The following is a 25,609-nucleotide window of genomic DNA, read 5'->3' on the forward strand; positions in this document are numbered from 1 at the left end:
TGATTATCAGAGGTTGTGATTATTATTGCAATTGGATTACATTCTTCGTCATTTTTCACTATGGACTCATGACCCAATAATTGACAATGACAATTAAGTGTGTGTGTACTACATGCTACAAGGGGCTCTGGTCACATTATTTCCATATGATAAATATCTCCTGTATAATGAAAAGTAATTCAAGCTTGATGTCCATTGCCAAACCTCTGCCTTACAACCTTTTCAGTCTTGACTATTGCTGTATCTCTTTGAACTCACAGTTGGCACACTGGTCTTGCAAATAAATAGATAAATTAAATTATTTTAAACAATCCCATACGAGTACCCTAATATCTGTGAATATCCTGCTTTTAAAAGATGTTAGACATTTTTATAAAGACTTCTAATTTTTTATCTTTTTTTTTCTGGAACACTACAGTCTAAAATTGTTTAAAAAGAGAAATGGACAATCTAATCAAACTGAAGTTCCATGCGGGGACCAGAAGAGATTGGTATTATCTACAAGTAAATATATTAGGCTGCATGTTTTGGGGTTTGAACAACTCTCTGACTGACTTCCTGTAGTTTACAATCGTTTCTGCACAGGCGTACATGTCTAATTTTTACGGCTACCACAAACGTGCTAACAAGGCTAGTTGCTAACTTCAGCTAAGGGTCTATGCAGCGTAGTTTATTCTTTAAGTTGCAGTTGCACTTCACTTTTGATCATAATTAAGTAGTTTGCATGTATTCTGAATTACGACTGGCCATAAATGACATTCACTGCCTGGCTTTCACCCACCACTGTGCTAGCTGGCTGGCTAACACCGCTGCCACAACAACACTGCGCCGCGGACAGACGGTGACGCACGGCGGCGCCTCGCTCCGAGCTGCTCATCCCCATCTTTAACGAAGCTAACGTTAGCACACGAACAGCTCGCTAGCACGGATACCCTCTGGGAAACAAAGCTGCAAAATTCACCCGCCTAAATGGACCACATGTCCATAATAACCCAGGTTTCCAATCCGAAGGAGGAGGAAATACTATCTTTTAATCAAGATAAAGGTAAGAGTACACTAAATAAACTAGTTTCCCCGCTGGTAGCGTGCTAGTCACTTTCTCTACCAATGTTAGCTCGCGTTTGTTAGCCGCATCTTTAGAACAAGACACGGATCAGCGCCTATAAAGGTTAGTTTTAAACCTAAAGCAACGCACATCTTTAGTTTTAAACTTTGTTACGCAACAAGTTTATATGCGCGGCCCTTTGGACTCGTGTGTTATGAAAATCTGCAAAGCGCATGTTGTAGTAAGAGCGCTTTGTTTTATTTTGTTTGTGTGCTGAGGGATCTGCGAAGTCCGAACTTTTGGTTGTTCTTTTTGCAAACGTGCTATTTGATAGTTAAATCACCGTCGACTCATCTGTGCTTGAGTGAGTGCTTTTGATCAAGTAACTTTCAGCCGACGCAAACTGTCAAATTCACTGCAGTGCATCTGTTTGTTTGCATTCTCAGGCATCTGTAGTTTTCAATACAAAGGAGAGTGTTAATATACGGGGGGGAAAAAACAACCTCATTGTCAGATTTACACATTCATTATACACAAATCCTGTCATCCGTGGATTGTATTGTTGATGGTGAAAATGTATCCCAAGTCACACCTGAATACCCTGTACTAGAGAGCCAATGTCCAGTCCATTCATAGACATTTTCTGAGGTTCTTTGACAGGTTCTGGGTCACTCCAGCCCAGAAACCCGTAACTGTGTCAGAGTCAAGCCATACACCTCACACTACAGTAATATGAGAGCTTCAAGTGCAACAATACAATTCCCTCTCAGCACCAAATACTCTCTGGCCCTTAAAGTTTAGAATTTGGAGAAGAAACATGTTTTACAGGATTAAATCGTCCATGGAATCTGGATGGCATAATAGAAATGTAAGTCTATTACATTTCTATATTTGTATTATACGCGCCGTCGCAGTTCATTATAATTATTCTTTTTTATTTTCCCTTCTTACTTATGAATAACCACTTATACTTTCAAATTGACATCTTTTCTTTTTATGATAAATCAGAGTTTGGAACAGACACTATACCACTGTAGTGAAGAAAAAGGTTGAAAGAATGCCTTGATTTTCATTCATTTCTGATAATCTCTCGAAGGTTTAAAACAGGCTGCGAGCAGATTACACAATACAATCTGCTTGCAAGAAGCGGATTATACAGGAATACAGTAATCACTACAGTTGACTAACATGCATTGATACTTGACTTTAATGGCTCTTTTGCTGTTGTCAATCCCTCCAGTGTTCCCTCAAGTTAAATCTGTGATTACGCTCCTATGATATACGTTTCATCAATTAAGATGCACTGAATGATGTTGTTTAATTTGATTTTCCCTGGTTTTCCGTAGGGCTGCTGCACAATGTTCTTATTAGAAGAACAATATTTATGTATAACAATATTGTGTTATTTTTTTTTAAACAATTTCAACCAGAGGCTTCATGAATAATCGCTATTAGGGCATAGGCAACAATTAACCTTTATGTTGTAAAGAAACAAAAAGATACAGTACAAAATAAAATATCTTTCCTATCTTTCCTAAAAGTACAAGTCTCATGCAACACAATACAAAATCAGGACAAAAACAACTGACTAAAACTGAACCTTTGCACAGTTGTATGTTCTGCATTTTTTTTATTTGATTTGATTGTGCAACCGTATTTTTGTGTTTAGATATGCTTGTGAGTGACTTGTGAGTTTCACAGGTGATGGTACTTGTCCAGGCTCCAGTTTGTCTGGACAGACTGTAGCCACCTTTGCTTCCAGTGTGGCACTGCCTTTTGCCTTATGACATGTGTGTCCTGTTTAAACACCAAGCCTTCACCTAAATATAGAGCCACTGGCCACCACTGTGACCTCAGAGCAAGTATAACTTTCACAAAGATGACAATGGCTATTATTATATATTCCTTCATCTCTTAGCACTCACGTGTAAAACATATAATTCACAATTACTTTATGGAAACTAGCTAAAACTATTTGAAACTCTGTAGGCTGTACTTCATAGATGATAAACATCAACTAGAGAACTGAAGCTTATGTTTCTGAATTGAAACTGATACTAAAAGGAAATAGGTCATGTCCTTATTTAACCTCAGTGTCACAATATGAAGCTTCCCATTAAACAGAGTAAAAGTAATTTATGGAGCCCCTCGTTAGAAGGCTATTTTTACCCCCACATGCAATGCTCTGTGAATGCCCTTTGTTTTAGATGGAAGGCACTGTTACTTGCGGCTTAACTTTAAAATAGTTGCACCAACATGTATTACAATTAATAAACAAAACCTATTGTGTGAACAAGCAAATTGTTCAGTGGTTGTTTGCGCTGGATAAACATTTTGTATTGTGTTTTATTTGACAGCAACAACTATCGAGTATACAGCTTTAATCGAGATGCGTTATTTTTAGTTCTTGTAATAATTTGTTTAAGTAATGTAATTGGATTGGCTATAATTATAGAAAGTGATTAGAAGTACGAGTCACGTGTCTGTCTCAAATGCTGTATCAAACATGAGGGCACTCTGCAATAATAACAAATAATAATAACATTACAACCAAAAATTATCCAGGCAAATTTAGAATAAAATTAGTAAATAAGTAGAATAAGTTAACAGTGATTTTATTAAGAAATATGATTTGTACAGCAAATGCATGTTCTGTGGAAATTAGAATTGTATTTTATTACCATTAAATGAACAAAAGATTTGAATAACGGGAGGAAGTGTAGGGTCTGAAGTGTCAAAGGTTTTGAGGTTGCTGTCATTTGTCTGTTTTGTCTGTAGTAAAGTCAAAAGAGGAAACACTCATCAACCTTTTGCCTCTCGGTCGGCCATGAGCTCTGGGTGATAACTGAAAGGACAAGATTCAGGATATAAGCGAAATGGTCGTAATGAGTTTTCTGCTTGGTGAATAGGTACTCTGTTACTAATAGAGTGAAGAACTCAGGAACCCAAGTGGAGCTCTGTGTAGAGCCACCGCTCCTCCACTTTGAGCACAGCCAGCTAAGAGCACAGCCAGCTCAGTGCTTCTGACAAGCTGGAGTGGCTATGTTTGTCTTGGGTGGGCTGGGAACGCCTCAGGAGAGAAGTGTGTGGGCTGAGGGATGTCTGTATGACTGTTTATAAAAATACCGCTTTTCTGATCCATTTCAGGAGAAGCAGGGGTGACACCTTCATTTATTGCTTTATGATTATACAAAGTGTAGTGTTTAAACTTTATCTACTTTCAAACCGACAAATATTAAGCCTGTGTTAATGATTATTCATTGTTTGAAATTGTGAAGTAAACATGACAGTCATGGGAAACATCCCATTTGTAACATTGTAGTAAAACTGATCAATAATTTACTTTTCCTGGAGCTGGACTGACAAAGTCAAAGATGCCAAGAAGACGCACTACATTTGGCTTTTTTTTTTCTTGCTGGCCAACTATTTCAAAGCATTCTTGGTGTTAAGGCCGGAGGGCCGAGTGGGTGGAGAGGAATGCACCCTTGTATAGCCTCCACAGAGTCTTGGGGCCTCCCTCCTCCCCTCACGCATGTCCAGGCTGCTTCAGTCACTCACCTGCCAGCTCAAACTTGGGAGGGAAATAAAGCACGCTTTCAAAATGGAGACCTGAGGGCCAATGAGGTTACAGAAAGTATGACGGGGCAAAGGAGGAGGAGTGTGCCGCTTTCAGACTGTCACTATTAATAAAAGTCTTATTTAGGCTCCACTCCATAGTTGTTGTGTTATGAGAAATGGCGCACTCAGAACTGTCACTGATAGTGTCTGAAGGCTCCAGGCCTTTTTTAATTGATGCTTTTCATGCCAAATCCTGCAATCAATCCCAAGACTAACCTTACTGTAACTCTTGGAAAGTCTCACTTCAGGCGTGACAAGATGTGTTTACACACAAGACCCATGTGTGTACTTTTACACATGCAATGTCAACATGTATCAGGCTCATTTATCTGTTCAAAGAGAATAACAAATTCAGAAAATATAAAATTTATTCCAACATAAGTCTGCAATAATATCAGTTCAGTTCACCAGATCAAATTCCAAACTTTTTGGTTTACTACTCATTAAATCCAGAAAATGTCATCTCAAAGTTACCTTTTCAAAACTTAAAACACAAGCAAAAGCCTAGTTATGACCCCATTATGCAACAAGAACAACTAAGTCACTGACAAGAACAAGTTCTTTGGTTAACATTGGTTAATTACCTGTAATCTATTGACCCCGTGTTCATGATACTGTTCACATGATGAACTATCAGTCATTATTTTTGTTTATTTTTTTCACAGCGTCCCAGTCAAAAAGCAGCCTCAAAAAGCAGAGGAATCGGAGCATCTTCAGCACGTTATTCTGCTGCTTCCGCAATTACAATGTGGAGCCTCCAGCCGCCAACACCACCAGCATCCTGCCTCCCCCGGTCGAGGAGAACGGGTCCCCTCCAAAGGTGGGCCCCCTGTACAGACCCATCTGCTTTTCCCCATGTTTGGCTTCTAAGTCTTTTTGAGATTTTAACCTCATTTTGTAGCCTGTGTGTTTTTATGTCATTGACTTTTCTTTGTGAATGTGAACCTCCCTTTTGTAAAGTGTTTAAATCACCTTTTCCTCCCCACCCCTTGTTTTTTGTTTGCGTATATATCTCTCTGTGTTGTAGTGTGACCAGGTCGAGGTCATCCCTGTCCCTAGTGTATGTATTGCCTTTTTTCCTTTTCCTGTGCTTGTGGCCGAGAGGATTGTGCTTCCGCTTTTGCTTGTGTGGGCTCCTGTGCATTGATATCCAGCTACACTTAATTTAATAGTATTATTTTTTTATGATAATTTCTTTTAAGAAATGATCATGTGTCCACCAATGTGACCCTGCGAGTAGTTGATAGTGATATCTTTTCGGCTCCCTTGCAGTACAGTATATTGTATTCGCACACATTTGTAAAACAAAAAAAGCCGCCGTGCGCAGTCTGTATCATGTTTTGAACTATTTATAGCTTTGGAAACCCAGGAGTAGCCCTCACGCAGCCTAGTTTATGTTCATGTAGCTTGTTGGCATTACCTGACTGACCGCTCTGCTTTGCTCCCTGAAAGTTGTGAAACATGCTCATGTACTCATCCACGTGAAGAATTGGCATGTTAAGAATGCTTTAAGAAAGTTAGGAGTAATTTTCAACCACTAATTTACACTGATTTAGCCTCATGGTTTGCAACTGGGGAACGTTGGGTACAGGGTCTTTAAAGTGCTGCATGGGTGACACATGGTGGTTTGTATAAAAGTTACTCTGGCATTAAAATTAGTTAACAAGAAGCAAGCTTGAGCCTCTGCTTATAAGCTATAATGCAAATTTACATGATTACTTTATTTAATTGCTTCTTATCGTGCTGCTGATTTGAAGCAAACAAGGAAATAGCTTTTTAGGCATTATTGATCCACAGCACAATGTCAGCCGGGCTCAACCAAGATGGTGGGCACAGCATGGGGCGTTGTTGCATGTGAAGAGGCCAATCCGTAATACTAATGATGCTGGTGATGGAATAATAAACACCGTCTTCATTAAATCACTAGGTATCGATGGCTGCTCTTGCTCTGTTTGTGGGGCCTTTCGAAAAATAACTTCTAGAGCCATAGCTTGAAACATTCATAATCTGCCTTTTAGTGGCTATACAACAGCTGTTTGCAACATGGTACATTTCCTCTGCTCAGCCCTTTTTTGTGTGAATGTTTTTAAAACGTGCACTCTCTCTGTCTTTCTCAAATGCCCTCACTTTCCCCCCGGACATTCACGAAATGCTTTGTTCTGTCGTATCTCTGTAGCCACCAGCCAAATACCTCCTTCCAGAGATAATGATTTCTGATTACGGCAAGAAGTGTGTAGTGATTGACCTGGATGAAACTCTCGTCCACAGTTCATTTAAGGTAAGGAGGGGCCCGTCTGTCTGCTGTGAGATTGTTCGATAGAGGGAAGTGAGGTTACAGCACAGCGACAGGAGAGAAATAACGGTCAAGTGTGCATTACTGTTTGTGGTGACGCTCCGTACAGCACATTTAGGGTTTTGTTTGTAGAAGGGAAATTATCTAAGTGCATTCAGGGCTTAATCGCATCAAACATGTCCAGTCTACTTTTCCCCAAACCCTACTGCTTTACCGCCATCATGCTTAGTATGGAGGACCGTGGCTGCCAAAACAATAAATATATCTATAAATAAATATATAAATAAATAAATAAATAAAATAATGATCAAATGTTCAAAGAAATGCATGCATTTATTATAATAAGTACATTTATTTATTTATTTTTATATTTATTTATAGATATATTTATTGTTTTGGCAGCCATGGTCCTCCATACTCGGAGTGAAGTGGGATGTATTGGAACATTGACAATACAATATGAAGTTACTTGTGTGTAAAGACAACATCAAAATTGTGGTCTGAAATATAAGACATTTGTTGTTTGACTCAGCCCCCTTATCGCTCACCCTTAATATATGCCTATAGTAAGAAGTAAAGTTGCATAAATCAAAAGAAGTAAAGTTACATAAATCAAAGGGGAAAGTTTTATGACATGTGAAGTACTTACAGAAATGTGAAATGGTCACATACTTTGGTGCAACAATAAGTAAATCTGATATCTAAAAATCTATATCTGGGCAATAGTGGGGTTCAGTTCAGTGTCTTTTAAGGAGCTTGGGAAGGAGTGGGGCATTAATTAGTAAATTGACATATATTTATTAGAATAATTTGGCTTTATAGTCATTTCAAAAGTTTCTGTAGGTTTTTCCTCATGAAGGCAGAACATTGTTTGATATTTGTCCGGCATGACCTCTGCTGGCCAGGTTGTTAATTACATAAATAATTAACTGGCTTTTTTGCTGTGTGTTTTTTAGCCTATAAGTAACGCAGACTTCATTGTTCCAGTGGAGATTGACGGTATAGTTCATCAGGTACGTCGCCACACTGTGATTGTCGACTACATTTACAGGATTTCTGAAGCAGCGACCAGAAGATGGAGGCGGTGATCCAGTTCAAGTAATCCAGGATAGGCTGTGTGGCCTGGTTGGCCTATTCATGATTACTTGCACTGGAGGGCAGCCATTGATTCAGCGAGGACTCAAAAACAAAACGCTGTTGCTTGTAAGAAAAGCATGCTCTTAGGCCTTCCTTTGAAGTAGACCCCCCATTATCTTATTTAATCCCGATGTTTTTTTAAGTTGTTATTAGAACTACTCAGTGATAACTGGATGTTTAGTTTAGTTAAACTTTATTGTCCCATAGGAAAATTTGTCTTGGACTTGCCATATTGTGGTTCCTGCAATAACAATATATAACAATATGACAGTCAGCTCAAAATTTCAACAGTGGAATATAGCTGTGCCATAACAGTCACAGTACAACAGAGTGGTGTGTTACACATTAAGGCCACAATGTGGCCCAAAGACAGAGAGAACATATTAGGGCTGTGCCGTTTTTTTTTTTTTTTATACCGCGGACAGCAAACAAATTCAACAAATTCCCGCAGTTTTGTGATATACAGCTCATTGGCATCAGAAGCGTTTTGAAGATGGTGGGGTCACCTTTGAAGAGGGGAGGGGGGGGGGCTATCCCCAAGCACCTGAGCCGCTGTTCTCCTGCCAGACCTGGCGCTTTATGAAAAACTGAGTGAATTAGGTGCTCGTGTTTGCATCCTCATTTATTCAGCTTCAGCCTCTTAACTCATACCATCGCAAAGAAACATCTCTGCACTTGTATCTTCACATTTCCCACAAATGCAGATCAAATTGAGCGAAAGGAGAAAGGAAACCAACATTTACCTGTCAAATGAATTGTTCTGATTTTATTTGGCTTTAGTTAGAGTCCAGACAGCGAGGTTTAACATACGTGTTGACCAGTTGAACACTTGTGCTAGCCCAGTGCAGTTTCCCCAAACTCACGCTACATCAGCTTCATCACCTGTTTTGTAAACACATCCAAAACTGATGTTCCTTACCTAAAGTTACAGGTCAGGCCCTTTGTACTGATAAAGGGAAACACGCTGTCCAACTGCCGAGGACCGCGAGTCCTGCTCCTCCATGAGATAATCTGTGAAAAACTCAGTAAACACGATGCATGAGTGTCCTTGTTCTTTGGTTTGGTCAAATCTGCCAGTCCATCCAACGATAAGCCTCTTGTCTTTGTAGTTTAGCCGTTTTTCACCGGTTAACAGAGCCATGTTTACATTTCAGCCGCTCTCAGGTGAGGGTAGCGAAGCCGCATAAACACAGCTACGCAAAGTTAGTTTTAAGTGGGACAGTGTACATTAATGAACATTAGGACAATGTAAATGTACCCGAATTAGCCAAAAGGCTAGTTTTCACCGGTAGTCCCCCTGCCAGATCTCATAAGGCAACCTAAAAAAAGTAATAAAAAAAAAATGTAATCGAAATTTTTGCCTGTGCCAGGACCGAGGTTTCAAAGAGTGTTTGTAAAGAAGGATACTCTTTCCTGCCAATAATTTTCATCACATTTCTGACCAATTTCTCAATTTGGTTTTACACAGGACAGTAAGGGCTGAACCAGTCAACCATGCTGTCTCTGATTAGGCTTTCCAGAACAGCATTATAAAACCAGGACATTGTTTTTGTGCTCACGCTCAGAATGAAGCCTCTCAGACAGTTTGCGACACAGAAAATCTACATGCACATTCCACTTGAGTAGGTTGTCTACATAAACACCAGGATACTTTAAGGGCTCAAATTGTTCTATTTCGCTGAAGCCAATAAAGATTGGGTCATGTGACATAAGTCCTTTGGGGTCAAAGACCATCTCTTTGGTTTTACCTACTGTAAAAGTCAGGTGGCGCTCCACGCTCCAGGAATGGAGAGTACCTACATGTAAACACAACATGATTTACTACAGTTAAAGATGACATTTTGTTTCCAGGTCTATGTGCTAAAAAGGCCCCATGTCGATGAGTTTCTTCAAAAAATGGGAGAACTCTTTGAGTGTGTGCTGTTCACGGCCAGCCTCGCTAAGGTATGACTGGAACACTTTACATCTGCTTTAATATACTGTGATTGCTATCTTAATTTTCACTCCACTCTGCTTCACTTTCTGTGTCTTGCCCCTTGTACAATAATACATGGGTAAGTTTATAAATGAAGGGACTAATTATTACTGCTCCTGTAGTGTCAAAGTAAAGTGAGTAGCTGCTGTGCATTTGGTCATAGTGTAGTTTTATGACAATCTTGGATTCCTTAGCTGCCAGTATGTCTGTGAAAGTTTGGTTTCACACATTTGTATGTAATGCATTCTCTTCACTGCAGTATGCAGACCCTGTGGCAGATCTGCTGGACCAGTGGGGCATGTTTCGAGCGCGGCTCTTCAGAGAGTCCTGTGTTTTCCACAGAGGAAACTATGTCAAAGACCTCAGTCGACTTGGACGAGAACTCAGCAATGTTATTATTGTTGACAACTCACCTGCTTCCTACATTTTTCACCCTGAAAATGCTGTAAGTGATATTTAAAAAAATATATGAAACATACTTTATTACACAGCCATCCACATACGTCCTCGTTACATTCGATAAAGTTTGTTTCATCTTTAAAAGAGCTCAGCTTGCCACTCTGCTGTCCCGTGTTACTTAAAAGCACCATAATGTTTACATGATTATACAGACGTCATCAACACTTGCCTCCATTACTGGGTTGCCGCAGAGTTTTACATAGATAGTATTACACTTGATTAAGACCTTAAAAGCATTACATTTAACAAACTTTCGTTGTTTGTGCATTAGTCACATAATATTTTTTACAATAATGTTAATTCATGAATCGATTTACTTGTGCTATTTGAAATAGGGATGCACGATAATATCGGCTGCCGATAATTATCGGCATTTATCGGCATTTTGGCGCCATCCCCGATAAAGCCGATAAGACAAAATTCGGTATATATCCGATAATTATAAACTCAAATTACATTGAATCTGCGGCTCCAGCTCGCTGCCTTTCTCTCGGCTGCGCCGCCCCGCACGTCCTGCAGCCCGGAGCTGCTGCAGACTCAGGACAGCACATTTACAGCAGCAGATATACGCTCTCCACGGCCGACTTTTGCGCGGTTTTAGCTGAAAAATACGACGAGTATTCCAGGGAAACAGCACTGTGCAGGCGCTCTCCGTGAAGGAAGAGTTTTTTGACTTTTTACATTGAAGTAACTTCAACATTAGCATCGCAACAAAATGAGAAAAAGACGATGAAATGTTAACCGCGGACCCGCACTCACGTAAGTTACTGGAACACAGCGGGGCCTAAACCTATGTATTTTCTTAGCATTTCTGATAAAATAAACACGATAGCCCCGTGATTAAAGCGCTATGAACGAGAGAAGTTTTACATTGATGAAATGAGCCGCGCTGCACGTGTTTTTTTTTACCACAGAGGCACAAATGCATAAATGAGCCCAATGCAGGAGAGAGTCTTGTTTTTGTGCTGTAGTATCGTATTATCCAATCCAACGTTATTTCTATAGCACATTTCATAAACAAGAGTTTCCAAAGTGCTGCACAAGAAAATAAAAACAATAAACATTTAAACATTTAAAAATAGATAAAACCACACAAATAAAAGACATAGGACCACACAACTCACATGGTGTTAAAAGCCAGAGAATAAAAGTGGGTTTTAAGACAGGATTTAAAACACTCCACGGTGGGGCCGTTCGGACGTGAAGGGACAGAGCGTTCCACAGCTTAGGGCCGACTACTGCGAACGCTCTGTCCCCTCTAGTCCTACGGCTCGTCCTAGGCACCATAAGCTGGAGCTGGCCCTCGGACCTCAGAGTGCGCAACGGTGTGAAATGTGGATGAGGTCCTGATGAGGGGCCAGACCATTCAAAGCTTTAACAACAAACAATAAAATCTTAAAATCAATTCTAAAATTAACAGGAAGCCAGTGCAACGACGCAAGAATGGGGGAGATGTGCTCATACTTTTTGGTTCCTGTTAAAAGCCGTGCCGCAGAATTCTGGACTAACTGCAAGCGATAAAGAGCATTCTGATTTATGCCTGTGTAAAGTGCATTGCAGTAGTCCAGACGAGTAGAAATAAAAGCGTGCACGACTTGCTCAAAGTTCTTAAAAGATAAAAAACGTAACTTTTGTTAAAAGACGAAGGTGAAAAAAGCTGGCTTTAACAACAGCATTGATTTGCTTGTGAAGTTTAAAATCAGAGTCAGCAATGACGCCAAGGCTGGTGGCTGAAGAGCGAACATGGTGTTTAAGATGGCCCAGGTCATTTGAAGGGTCCATGGATCACCAGAATCAGTCATTAAAAACAGGTCATTAAAAACCTTTAAAAGTGCAGTCTCAGTGCTGTGCATTGCTTTATAGCCTGACTGGAAAACATTGAATGTGCTATGTGCATCAAGAAATGCTTGTAGTTGTACAAAAACACTTTTCTCTATAATCTTCAACAAGAAGGGAAGTTTAGAGATTGGCCGATAATTTGAAAGAACAGGTGAGTCAAGGCTGGGTTTTTTAAGTAACGGCTCAACCACAGCATGTTTACAAAACTTTGGCACAGTCCCTGAGGTGAGGCTACTATTAACTATTGTTTGGACGCAAGGGCCAATAGTAGTCCAAACCTCTTTAAAAAGACCTGGGGGATATTATTAGTCAAACTTGAATCTGTCACAGATTTGGCATCACTTCTCTCTCATGTCAGAGACGCCTCTAGACTCAGTGAAATACTATAATAGTCTATATTCCAGTATTGTAAATAAGAATTCATTAGTATGATGTCAACAAAAAGAAAAATACTAGGAAGGAAGTAGCAGTAGTAATATTCTTATTAATTAAATTATTATTTTCATTAGCTGAACATTTCATCCTTATCATTTTAAAATGTTTTATTAATACGTAATTTGTTTATGTACTCTGTAAAATGAGGAACAAAATAGATATTTGGCCCACATTAGTAAGGTAAAGTTCACCATGATGGCATTAAAAAGATATTCAAAAGTCTTGAATTTCACTTGGCACAAAGTTGAAGCCACCCTGCAAATCAAATAAAAGAAATATTAATGGCATTTACTGTTGTGCAGGTCCCGGTGCAGTCCTGGTTTGACGACATGAATGACACTGAGCTCCTGGACCTGCTGCCTTTTTTTGAGGGACTTAGCAAAGAGGAAGAGGTCTACGGCGTGCTGCAGAATCTCAGGAGCAGGTAGCAGGACGGACTCGAGCACTACGGCTGATCTGTACCCTCCTCTGTGTCCATCTGTGCCCTAAAACCTACGCCACACCTCTCGGACTCAGGCAGATCCTCCAAAACGTGCCCCTTTTGTCACTGCCACAAGGGGAGCCCTGGAGTCTCACTGTGGAACCCCAGACATAACCCGTCTGCTCGGAGACTGGCCTTTGCCTTCTGAGTGCCATCAGAAACTCAAACTCCCAGAAGCACCGTCACTGACCTCACCAGAACAGAGCAGGATGAGTGGTGAGAATTACTAAGAGGATTGAACTCTGGTTTTTATTTCAAACATACAAAGTTTTAGCAACGGGAAAGTGCTTGTTTTAAAAACCAAAAAAGGAAAACAGATTTTCAAGACATTTTTGTGGCACTACACAAAAGTCTAAAAGATTTTGTCCTCGTCGTTGCTATGCAGGCAGTTTCTGGTGATAGTAAGGACTGTGACGACTCTTACTAAATGAAGTGCCTTGTGTGAAAGTAGTTTATATGAGATGTTTTGTAAATGGCATATTTCAGAGTACTTCAGTCTTTTCACAGAAAATATGCTTTAAAGTGGACACAGAACTATCTCTTTATATTAAAAAAAGTTTAGCTTTAGTTTTTTTTAGTTTTTGGTTGATCATCAAACGCTGGGTAAACATCTTCATAGTATTTTCCCCTCAGTGACCTTGTGCCATTATGTAGACGTTACTTTGTTCTTTCTGCTTTACTCTTTGTAGGAATGCTGTATTTTATTTGATTTGGAAAAGGACAATGTTTGCGATGTGAGTTTATGGCCCATTGATAGTAGTAAGAAATAGTGAAAAGTTCAGATAAAACTGTGCCATTGCTTTTCTGTCGTGCATTTGTTGTAGTAGTTTTTTGTTTTATTGGCCAAATGAGGATACTGGTATTTTGTCTTTGAGGGTTTCACTTGTTCCCATTGGTAAGGATAACATTATAGGTATATTATTTGACACGTCAATGTGTATGTCTTTGTTACAACGTCCTTTTGGGCCATTCTTTTTGACTCGGAGTATTTCTTTGGCAGAGTTGTACACCGATGCAGCGGTGTCCTGTTTAAAATGGTCACAGATCTGACAGTGAAAAGGTCCAGTGCCATGTTTTTTGTACCTCTTATGAGGTTAATGTTGGGGATTTTAGGATAGTGGTTGGTTTAAACTGCTCTTCACCTCAGTGCCTGTTTGAGAGGAGCCACACAAACCGAATGCTGCAACATTAGCCACTACCACGGCAATAACTCTGAAGGTATTTATCGTTGTATGTCTTGAGTGTTTATCACAAAAGGAGCATTGCAACAAACCATCAGTGTGTCCTTGGTTCAAATTCAGACCCACCTGTATACCACTATTAATTTCAGTGTTCATATTTTTACATTTATGATGAGTTGCCAATCAAAGGTATTGTTTCCTTGAACAAATTGATGGGCAGGATTTGCCAAATATTTGGGCAACATTTTACAAAATGACATGTGATGTGAGGACTGGTTGCTTAAGTCAGTTCAGTCTAAACCATTTCATAAAATTATTATTCCTCCTGGTGATACATGAAATACTTTGTTTTGCCATTTTGGTAGTGAGCGTTTTGCTCAAGGTGGTTCAGTGCAATGTCTTTTGTTTTATTTGTTTGACTCTTCTCAACTCAGTGGTCTCCTTTCTGATGTTTGTATTGTGATATTTTTCTACCTTTCTCTCGTCAGTATTTGGTTCAACATGTTGCATACTTTTCATTGTTTCCTGTTGATGTTCCAGCCTCCTCCAGAGTTTTTTCTCTTGCCTTTGGTAAAATCTCAGTCAGGGGTAGTCCTTTCACGGGACGTGTGCTTGTATACCAGCACAAACTTTGTTTTCACATTTTCACGACTCATATTGATTTAATACCAAAGGTCAGAAACACTTGAGTTTAAGGTCATTGTTTTTCTTTTGGGACTGGTTCACTTTAAGTTTCCTTCATTTCACTTGTCACTTCTTGTTGGTTTCTTTTGAGAGCTGGCAGCATGTTGTCATCCTGAGCTTATTCAGCTTATTTGTCTATTTCCATAATAAAAAAAAAAAGCTTCATTTGATCTGTTTGTCATGTCTTTTGTTGTGAAATGTATCATTTTAAGCCAAGGCCAAAGAGTCATTTCCCCCTTACTTTGTCCTTTGTAAGAGTAAGTTACATTTAAAGCTACTCTTGTTTGTCAGACTTATTACAATAAATCACATTTGAGCAAGTTGTTGTAGTGATTTTCCTCTTAACACTTTGATAATAATGGCCTACATTTGTATTGAGCTTTCCAAGCCAAGTTTCTCAAAGATCTTCCCAAGTGCTTTGTAAATATAGCCTAGTTTTAGTTGCTGCACTTTAACATGTACTAAGGGTGTGTCCTTTCAAAGTTCATCTGAACTTACCAATGCAAAGAATGACCTGTTGCTGTCAGTGGTTTCCTAAAATGCGTTGGGTAAAAAATAGGATGTACCATTTCAGTCATGGTAAAATGTTGTTTTAAATATTTGAATAGTTAAAATAATTGAAAATGGACTTGATCAGTAAATTTGGGTGACAATCTAAGCCCAAGAATGAGTGTATAGTTTAATAGTCTACTATAGTACTCTTTACTATACTCTACTATAACAATTTAAATAATATTTAATCATGTAACACAATACACATTGAAACGGGTGCAGTTGGTTGATATTGAAATATTCATTTATAAAAAAGACAGTACAGTGCTGAAGAAAATACATGTCTCAACAGTACAATGTTTTGATTTGTGTCAATTCATTGGAAATTGCCATTGCATTACTTGCAAAATAGATAAAAATGAGAACTGAACTGAAAGACACTCAACAGTCTATTACTGGTCTAAAAGGTTATGCATATTGGTTTCTGATTCAAAGATCTTTCAAATGTTTATGTACAAAAACATTCACCCCATTTCCTGAGTATAGCTGCGCAGTCTGTTTTAGCCAGCGTATACTGTAACTAGTAAGACTTTTTGAAAATAAGGCAAAATAAATTAAACAAAAAAATCATAACATGAAAAAAAAAAAATCATGGTCTATTATGGAAAAAAGAAAGAAATATTATCTTGCATCAAGAACCATGACGTGAACAAAAAGTCCAGCAGATGGAAGGACGTCCCCGGTCTTATTTAGCAGAGGAACATGTCTGTAACCTGCGGACAACTTCAGGTTAGAAAAGTGAAAGCATGAATGATATTTAAGCTGTATATATTCTAACTTACCCATTTGTAGACTATTGAAGGGGACTGTGTATTGAGCAACAAATTCATTACCAGACGTTGTGTCGTGGTCTTCCACAACAAATCTCACCAGGGCCAAATCAGGTACGTACACATCGAACTGGAAGTGTTCATTCCAAGACGGGTTAAAACCTACAGAAGAAAATATTTAAAGAATCACCACAAGGTGTCCCACTGATATACTTTTCCATAGAATAGATTGCAAAAATCCTAAAAAAATAAATAAATCTATTTATAAAATCTCTATATAAAAATGTATTACATATAAAACACGCCAACCCGTAAGATAGACCTGTTCAAACGTGATCTGAAAATATACACGCATTGTAGTAGACCTTAAGAGCAAGAAGAAGCTTCTGACACAAGCCAAACCATCCATCAATCCATTTTCTTCCGCTTTATCCGGGGCCGGGTCGTGGAGGCAGCAGTCCAGCTGTTCTGGGGGAGCCCGAGGTGACACCAGGCCAGTTCAGAGACATAGTCCCTCCAGCGAGTCCTGGGTCTTCCATGAGGCCTCCTCCCAATAGGACATGCCTGAAACATCTCCCAAGGGAGGCGACCAGGAGCCGTCTGAGCCAGACGCCCTAGCCACCTCAGCTGGCCCGATTTGACGTGAAGCGACTCTACTCCGAGCTCCTTCCAGGTAACTGAGCTCCTCTAGATCTAACGGTGCGCCCAACCAAACTCATTTCAGCCGTTTGTATCTGCTATCTTGTCCTTTCGGTCATTACCCAGATCTCATGACCATAGGTGAGGGTAGGAACGTACATCCAAAATCATGCAGCTCTAACATGTAGGGTTAAAAGGGATGATGAATGCCGGGTGTATTTGCAATTAATTTACCATTATTATCAACTGCGTCGGTCTCTTTGGTAGCCACATCTGCAGGGACTCCATGGATCTCTACTTTAACCAGAGGATCCACAATTGAGGACTTCTTTTTATTAACTTTTGGAAGCTGCTGACCGGATATAATCTGGCGATAGAGCAAAAAGGCATGGAAATTAACAATAAAAGATACACTACTTAAAGACAACATGAGGTTTCTAGAAAGTCTCCAACCATGATATGAAGAGTCTTGTGCCGGAGCCAGTCTCCTCTGGTCAGGGTGATGGGGTCAAAATCTGTGGCACCGTCTCTCATATAGGCCGGTTTCAGGATGTACCCAGTCTTTCCATTAACCATGAATCTGCCCTGGTTCACATCCATGTCCTCACATGATGTCTGAAAGTTTAAGGCCACTAAGAAGAAAAAACATGTACAGTTTGATCATTATTTGCATCCGTTATAAAGCAGTTGGTTCTTAAACTTTTCACTCCAAACACCACCAGATAAAGATACTGTATTTGACCGTCTAAGTATTGGAATGAACTAAGTGAGACTTCCCCTGAGAAAAAAATCATAATATTAAAATGTTTCAATGGAAAAGGACTTCCAGAGCTTGCTCCCATTTCCTTACAGCTTCAGGAAGTGGTCTATGTAGTAGTCTATTGCTCGCAGGTTGAGGTAGGATGAGTGGTTTCCTCTTAGGTTAAGATGATTTTTAAAATCTATTGTATTTCCATTTATGGGTTTTATGCACTTATTTAGTGGTTGTGCATTTCTTTAATTGCTTTTATGATCTTATGTGCTACACTTTGGAAACATTTTTGTTGTCTAAATCTGCAATATATAAAAAAGTGGATTGTTAAATTACATTCATTCCCGATACTGAAAGACCCAGAGTACATAAAAGTTAAAGTACAAATACAAAGTTTAAGAGAAGAGTAAGTGACTGACGTAAAACTAGATTGTTCTTAAAATTGTATACCAATCTGGCAGCCGGCGTTCCACAGGGGCACTGGGTTGTAGTTGGAGGAATCAGTCCTGGAGCCAGCGGGATAGATACGGCTCAACTTGTCCACATTATGACGAATGTAAGCATTGGCTGCAGAAACGGACTCAAAAGTTGAACAACAACCAAGAAATAAATAAAGGGTAAATGACAAACATCCTTACCAGACTCTGCTGCTAGCTTCTTAGCTTTTCCCTCCTTGAAAGACGACATCTCATAGAAGCCCAGGTTGTTTCTAGCATCCTCAAAACCATTGAAGTGCACACTCTTGCAGTAGATCACCATGTCAGACAGCTCTTTGGCTAGTTTAAGTTTCTTTTTCTTCTGCACACACACACAAAAAATTACTAATACAAACATAAAAATGCATTTGGTCCTGATACAAATGAGATGGAGTTTATATTTAGTGCAATGGACTTTTTACAGATTCAGCATACTCCTCTGACTATCAACAAGATAGTGACCAGCACCAAATTCCTGTGAATTTTTTGTGGTAGGGAAAACCGGAGCACTCGGAGGAAACCTGCATGGACACAGGGAGAATATGCAAACTCCACACAGAAAGGCTCCATTGCCCAACCGTCTCATCTGCAAAGCTCTCAGAAACACAGGTGATCCCAACACCCATCACACAGTCTCTTCAGTGTACTGTTATCAGTGAGGTGATGGCAGAGTCTACAGCCAGGTCCAACTGACTGAACCATCATCCACCAAGGTAATCAGGTACTGATTTTCCTCCCCTCCCTGCCCAGACACGGACCCCCCCCCCCCCCCCCCCCCCCCATCACTCTTTGGTCTTTGTATTGTTTGAACTGACAGATAGGAAGTAATGTCATTCATTGTAATTTGAAATGTCTTTTTTAACATGTGGCGACTGACAATAAAATAACTTACATTGCTCTTTTCCTTCTCCTCAACCTCCTCTTCCTCATCATTGGACTCTTCCTCCTCTGTGACGTCTGTGTCTTCAGCGCCTGCTTCTTGAGTGTAGACAGACTCCAATTTGTTTAACCTCTTTCCTTTGATCAGGAACTTCCCTTTTAGCTCCTAGATTTGCACAAAGATGTTTGCATAGTATGTAATTGATTATGGTCAAAGGTAGTAGAGTATCAAAAATAAATACAGAAGAGTAACGTTATTTTGAAATGATTTTACCCTAGTACAGTGGTTCTCAACCTGGGGGTAGCGAGACAAATTTGGGGGGTCGCCAGATCGTGCAGATAACTTATACATATTTTTATTAGCGTATATTATAATATTTTATTGTATGTGTTTGCTATTTTACCAGAGTGCCATTATATGTTCGTAATTTGATTAATTTTATTTTAGCCATTTGTTTTTTTCCCGAACCCCTTTAACTGTTATAATGGGGGTCGCGGCTCCAAAAGGTTGAGAACCACTGCCTTAGTAGAAGTAGTACAAAGTAATGACCCAAATAAACAGTAATAAATGTAAAAAATATTAGAGTACTGAGTGGCTGAGTTTATAATAATAATAATAATAATAATAATAATAATAATAATAATGATAATGATAATGATAATGATAATGATAATGATAATGATAATGATAATGATAATAATGCATTAGTCTTATATAGCGCTTTTCCAGACGCTCAAAGTCACTTTACAATTTTGTGTATTATTCATTCATTCCATACTCGGTGATGATAAGCAAAGCGAGGCAACCAGTCTGCGCACATCAGCCACCACCACCAACCACTCACACAATCACTGCTTAGCTTCCGAGGTCTGACGGGATCGGGCATGGCAAAGGCGGTATGGCCTGTCTACAGTATGCTTACTGTACTTTAAGAGATCTCACATTGGGAAGGAAAAAAAATGACTCAAGTAGTCAAAAATACTGTGTGATAAGTTACTTCCAAAGGTTACTTAAGTTAATGTAACTGAGTACTTGAGTACTACCTGCGTCTGATCATAAGTAACAAAACAAAGTGGAGGCAGACCTCAGGAGCTGGGAAGGTTGTGGGCATGCCTTCTCCCAGAGGCTCAGTGACAAGTGCACTGCCCAGGATGGAGCTCATGTGGTGGGCCATGACTTGTTGTTGCTCCACGCTGCAGTGGTTCTCCAGAGACAGGATCACTGGGTAGTCTGAGGTCTGCAAAGGAAAGGTTATGCAAGTAAATATGATTTTAGAAAAAAGTTTTTATTATGGAAGGAAAAGTTAAAGTAAATTTCATCCTGAAGTATAGATTTTTTTAGACTAAAATATAAATATTTTAGCAATATACATTACTTTAGAGCATGACTATTTTTCTACACTTGCAATTTAACTTCACGCTGATTCCCAAAGATTTTTGTTTTGCCCTTCTGTGTTTTCCCCCTTACTGTAACATAATCGAATGAGTTGTGTCTTTGAATGGGTTGTGTGTCTGTAACTGATTATCCAAGTTATCCTTTTATCTGTGGAGCACTCTGGATTGCTCTGTGTATGTATTGTGTTCTACAAATAATCTTTTCTTGCGTTGCCTATGGTGCTGTCAAGTTATGCACCTTAAATGCGTACTCCTTGATGGCTTTGATGGCATCTTTGAAGAGGATCTTGGAGGTGAGAGTGTAGCCATGGTAGATCTCCGGCTCGTTGTCTGATCCGTCCCAACAGTCCAGCTCCACACAGCGGCAGCCCTTAAGCAGAGCCCTGAGAGAACACCCAGTATGGTTCAGTGTGTGATTGTGTGAAAAGTTTGGTTCTTTTGAAGACCAGTACAGTATAAAATCTGTGGAATAAAGACCTTTGTGCACTGTGCATTTAATTATAAAGCCTATTTTTCTCAATCACGTACAATTGGCCATTTGTTAGTTGTCAATCGTGCACATAGAACTGACATGTTCAAACTGCATTAGGAAAGTTAAGAATGAGTTAAAAATGTGATCTTCTTGTTTCAACTGTTATGTTTTATCTGTGTCACCTGCCTGGGGGCAACAAATGGAAACTAGCATCTTTGCTGTAATCTTGCATATTTACATTGCAAACGTTGAAGATGTTCATTAATATGCATCATCCCCATCAAATAAATAAATAAATAAATAAAACTAAACTTATTCCTGTAATTGTCTGTTACCTGACATAGGCCTCGGTGCTGCTGGGCCCCTTGAGCTGGTCCTCCATGAGGTAAGTGTTGTGAGAGGAGGAGATGAAGTAGTTGTTCAGGGGCTGGCTCATGTCCTGGTACAGGTCTTTGTGATCGGGATTAAGGATGAAGGTCTCACGCCTGTGCAGGTACATGCTGAAGCCATCTTTGGACAGCAGCTTCTTGGCTTTAGCTGAAACAGGAAAAGTTGCTTTACATGCATGCTGCAAACTGACCCACAGGTCATCCTCTACTTGACGTGACATTTATTGGATACATTATACTGTAGACAGAACAACACATGAAACGATTAACCCGGTGCTGGTATTTTGCTTGGAACAAAATTCCCAGCCACATCGCAATATAAAAGCCTTGCATCCAAAATCAAATTCAAAATACACCAACCTGTTTCATCGGGCTCACACTCTTCAATAATCTTGTGGGCATCCGTCAGTGATGCTTTCTCCCTCTGTTCTTTCATTAAAAACTCCACCAGGTTGTCAGGATTCATGAACCCTGTAGTTTTGGCGTACTCTCCATAAATTACATCAATTTCCTCCCTATGGGTCAACAGGTCGTAGAAATGTTGGAGCTCCTTTCCAGAAAGATATCCACTTTTTGATGTGTCACATTTCTACGAAAAAGAAACAGATCAGAATAAATCTTTGAATTGAAATTGAAATTAGTCTAAACATCAAGACATTACCTTGAAGAGCATTTCTGTGTATTCATCATCCACGTCAACATTGATTAAATGCATGAAGTCTTTTACTTCAGATTCACTCAGTTTGGCATCTTTGTTTTTGTCTGCCTTATTCAGACAAGTGAAGATCCAACTATGCATTTGATGTAAGGAACATTGTCAAAAGACTGTGCATTTCAAACCTCCGACACTAAGCAGGAAACCAAAACAGAAAACGTGTGATACAAACCTTACAGGCTAAATTGAGGGCTAAAGCAGGACTTAACCTTGTCTCAGTCTTATTGGACTGTCTGTAGACTAGACTTGGGGGCACGGTGGCGCAGCGGTTAGTGGTCCCAAGTGGTCACAAGTTCGATTCCCCCATGGACAGGGCCTTTCTGTGTGGAGTTTGCATGTTCTCCCGTGTCTGTGTAAGTTTCCTCCGGGTACTCCGGTTTCCCCTACCACTAAAACCAAGTACAATAGGTTAATCCTCCAGCCAGGTGTTTCTGACCATTAGCCCGGCTTCACATCTGGAGATGGGTCCCCGAGTGCTGGCCTAAACGCTGGCAGCTCACTGCTCCTACAGGTTGCACCTGCATCCTCAATCCTTTATTAATCCCCCACGGGGATTAATAAAGTATAACTTAACTTAACCAATAAAAAATGTAATCACTAATAAATCAAATGAAGTGCATATTACACCATATTCAAATATTACACATTGAAGTATAACTTAAGTGGATACTGCTCAGTCTTCTCCTGGCGGTTCAGGCTGTTTATAGTTGAGATCATCTTCTCAATGCTGTTCACCCACTGTTTGGCCTCCTCCTCAGAGCTGGCGATCAGATCCAGGTTTTTGCGTCTACCTTTGAAGACAATGGAGAAGCAACGAGCATCCACCTGTTCCTCAGTGTACTTTTTCAAACCCTCAGACTGACGCCCCAATCGCATAGAAGCAACCTCCTCCAGAGAAACTGAAGAGAAATGGAAATAAATGTCAATATCATCATAATCGTGAGAATCATTGTCAGCACTGTACTATCCCCAGTACATTAGGCAAAGGTAGCTTAGCTTAGTTTAGCTATTTCAGTCAAATCATCGGACGATTACATTGCATTTTATGTATTGTTCACCAATTCAGATGGTCAGCCAGCAGAATCAACCGTTATCAATGTGTTACTATATGACAGCCCTTTTGGATACAATCCAAGGGGAAAGTTTAACCTGAGCCATTTCCAACCACTCCTCTTGAAACAAACACAAACCAATAGCTATCATCTCAATTGAACTTATTGAGGTGAGATAACACAAAGTCTTATAACAAAAACTTTCAACAAACCTATGCTCTGGCCATTTTAGGATTATAAAGTAATTTCTTTGCACTTAATAGGTAACTTATAAAAGTTCTGTACATGTGTGTGATGCATAACCACCGCATAACGATGGCATGTGCCCTGGCCCTTGCACAACCGCAGGTGGGCTGCCAGGGTGGCACTCACAGGTGGGGTTTCTCCTGAAGGGCTTCTTGGACTCGTGCCACATGGTCTTGCAATCCTCCTGCAGCCTGAAGTATCGGGTCCTCTTCCAGGACTGAGAGCGGACTTTGAGAAGGTCTCCACCCTGAAGGAGGAACTGCAGGTCTGAATCTCCCTCCATACCTGAAACATTTGCACGTTCAGTAAATAGATTATCAAATTAAAATACCTTTTAAAATGTCTTAATGCAGGTGATCTTTGGCCTAAACTTCCATGACCCATTTAGTCACGAGGGCGGCATACCTAAAAGTTTAACATTCCTTTGAATGACTTTTTTGCTCGCAGCATGTTGTAGTAATTCCTGAGATTTGCTTAGCCTCTGTTGTCTTTTTAAGCAGCTCATTATGTCCTCAGGGAGCAGACACGTCTGCGCAGACAGTAGCGATCCTGTGTGTTCTCAAGGCGTTGTGAGGGAAATGAAAGAGGAAGGCGTAGCTACTTCTCATGGCTGAAGTCAAAGTTCAGTCAGGTTTGTTAAATACGATGTTGATTACATTACTACAAATCATATACTCAAATTAGTTTGAAAGAACAAAAACAGTAAGCTCGTGGTTAATATCGGCAAGGCGCCAATTAGCTAAATTTATTTTAAGCAATTGTTTAAAGAACTTAGACCTATATGGGCGCCAGTGTTATTGGAACATTGCTGCCTGTTTTAAAGTGTGACAATCCCCGTTTCGTGTGTGCACAGTGCACATTAATTGGGAATATAATATAAACATGTTGACACATGATACATGTGTAGAAGTTCATTTAATGTTGAGTATGGCCTGGCGGAATATTTCAGTGGCACAAGTGCACCACGTAGTGGTCGTCCATAGACAAGCAACTGCTCTGATTTACATGGTTACTTTAGGTATTGTTGTGGGATGTGTGTCCTATGTGGCTGCCATAACATCGATTAGCCCAAAGATAAACCGTTCAAAATCAGTTGACTTATCCTCGTATGTTTGGGTAACTTCAAGTCTATATTCTAACCAGGTCAAATGGGTTCTTGATGCGAGTGACCACACCTTACAAGGTAAAGTTAATCACAATTGACCAAACTACTACAGATGTACTCTCGTAACCCTGTAGTTTAAGATCATTTTACACTTTAATGTCAACAATTAGCGTTAAAAGACTACAACACATTGTTTTACATACGCATAGTTGATGAAAACCGACTCCATAGTTACAATTCTTTAAGGGAACGTGCAAAGAGCTGTATTTGCAATCCTTGATCAACAACCCACCTGTTTGTCTGTCGTTCCCATTGGTCTCCATTCTCTGGCTCTCTCTCTCTCTCTCTGTCTCTCTCTCTCTCTTTCGTGGGGAAAATCTTTTGACTTTGATTGACCTTTCTTTACCCAGCGCTGTTTCTTCTTTCCATATGCCCGCCTGACTGACCCGACGACAGCGCTGTGGTAGGATCCGATTTGGCGTCTGGATGGAATGAGCTTCAACACCGGTTTGACAAGCCTGCCATACGAGCTGCGCGTGTGATGTCACGAGAGGCACTGGGAGGAGGATTCACCTGAGCATATGGGCTGGGCCTGGGAAAAGGGTGTCGGGCTACACCATTATTTGGGAATGAGGACAAGCACAAAACTGAATCACTCTCACATTGGTCCTTTACAAAACTTGTCAGAATTGATAAACCAATTTGTGCTTACAATTTCTTGCAAATATGAAACATGTGATTTTGTTGGAGACACATATTTTTGCACTATAACTGAATTTAAAAAAACAAGTGGTCTATTCAACTTGTTTATGCAACCTTTCCTGTCATTTAATCATTCATATATATATTTTTTATTTTTTAAAGTTACAGTTAAAGATCAAGACGTTCTACCTTTTTGAGTCAAGCACTAAGCTCACAGTCATTTCTAAACATATTGGTTACACTGAAGGGAGGGTAGGGAGATAGATAGTAGCCTACATGAAGTTTTTACTTTCCTTTTCATGGCCAGCCCAGCCTTGGT

At 39.8% G+C, this 25,609-nt stretch overlaps 2 protein-coding genes across 3 annotated transcripts; one reads left to right on the forward strand and one right to left on the reverse strand.

The window, feature by feature from the left end:
* The first annotated feature begins 590 nt into the window (after positions 1–590).
* Positions 591–14,402, forward strand: LOC306972132 (CTD small phosphatase-like protein). Of its 2 annotated transcripts, XM_079568617.1 has the most exons (8): positions 591–1,045; positions 5,329–5,483; positions 5,691–5,723; positions 6,840–6,941; positions 7,913–7,969; positions 9,945–10,037; positions 10,328–10,513; positions 13,104–14,402. In XM_079568617.1, the coding sequence occupies exons 1-8, from the start codon at positions 970–972 to the stop codon at positions 13,227–13,229; spliced, it is 828 nt and encodes a 275-aa protein (XP_079424743.1). In that variant the 5' UTR covers positions 591–969; the 3' UTR covers positions 13,230–14,402. The 2 variants fall into 2 exon arrangements, with proteins under 2 accessions (XP_079424743.1, XP_079424744.1); XM_079568618.1 differs by lacking the exon at positions 5,691–5,723.
* Positions 14,403–16,100: 1,698 nt separating this feature from the next.
* Positions 16,101–24,910, reverse strand: LOC306972620 (1-phosphatidylinositol 4,5-bisphosphate phosphodiesterase delta-1-like). The gene is made up of 15 exons (XM_079569285.1): positions 24,881–24,910; positions 23,610–23,768; positions 22,856–23,084; positions 22,132–22,261; positions 21,831–22,059; positions 21,417–21,618; positions 20,848–20,992; positions 20,300–20,452; positions 19,228–19,380; positions 18,498–18,657; positions 18,310–18,426; positions 17,562–17,740; positions 17,343–17,475; positions 16,482–16,631; positions 16,101–16,412 (listed from the first exon to the last, which is right to left on the reverse strand). The coding sequence occupies exons 2-15, from the start codon at positions 23,764–23,766 to the stop codon at positions 16,321–16,323; spliced, it is 2,229 nt and encodes a 742-aa protein (XP_079425411.1). The 5' UTR covers positions 23,767–23,768; positions 24,881–24,910; the 3' UTR covers positions 16,101–16,320.
* Between the last annotated feature and the right edge of the window lie 699 nt (positions 24,911–25,609).

Source organism: Gobius niger, assembly GCF_951799975.1.
Source record: "Gobius niger genome assembly, chromosome: 13".
Classification (NCBI taxonomy): Eukaryota; Metazoa; Chordata; class Actinopteri; order Gobiiformes; family Gobiidae; genus Gobius; species Gobius niger.

Coding starts and splice junctions, on each gene's coding strand:
- LOC306972132 (XM_079568617.1), top strand. CDS start 970: ATGGACCACATGTCCATAATAACCCAGGTTTCCAATCCGAAGGAGGAG. Junction 1,046..5,328: donor ATCTTTTAATCAAGATAAAG/GTAAGAGTACAC, acceptor TTTTTTTCACAG/CGTCCCAGTCAAAAAGCAGC. Junction 7,970..9,944: donor TTGACGGTATAGTTCATCAG/GTACGTCGCCAC, acceptor TTTTGTTTCCAG/GTCTATGTGCTAAAAAGGCC.
- LOC306972620 (XM_079569285.1), bottom strand. CDS start 23,766: ATGGAGGGAGATTCAGACCTGCAGTTCCTCCTTCAGGGTGGAGACCTT. Junction 22,262..22,855: donor CGCCAGGAGAAGACTGAGCA/GTATCCACTTAA, acceptor TCAAATGCATAG/TTGGATCTTCACTTGTCTGA. Junction 17,741..18,309: donor GAACGCCGGCTGCCAGATTG/GTATACAATTTT, acceptor TTTTCTTCTTAG/TGGCCTTAAACTTTCAGACA.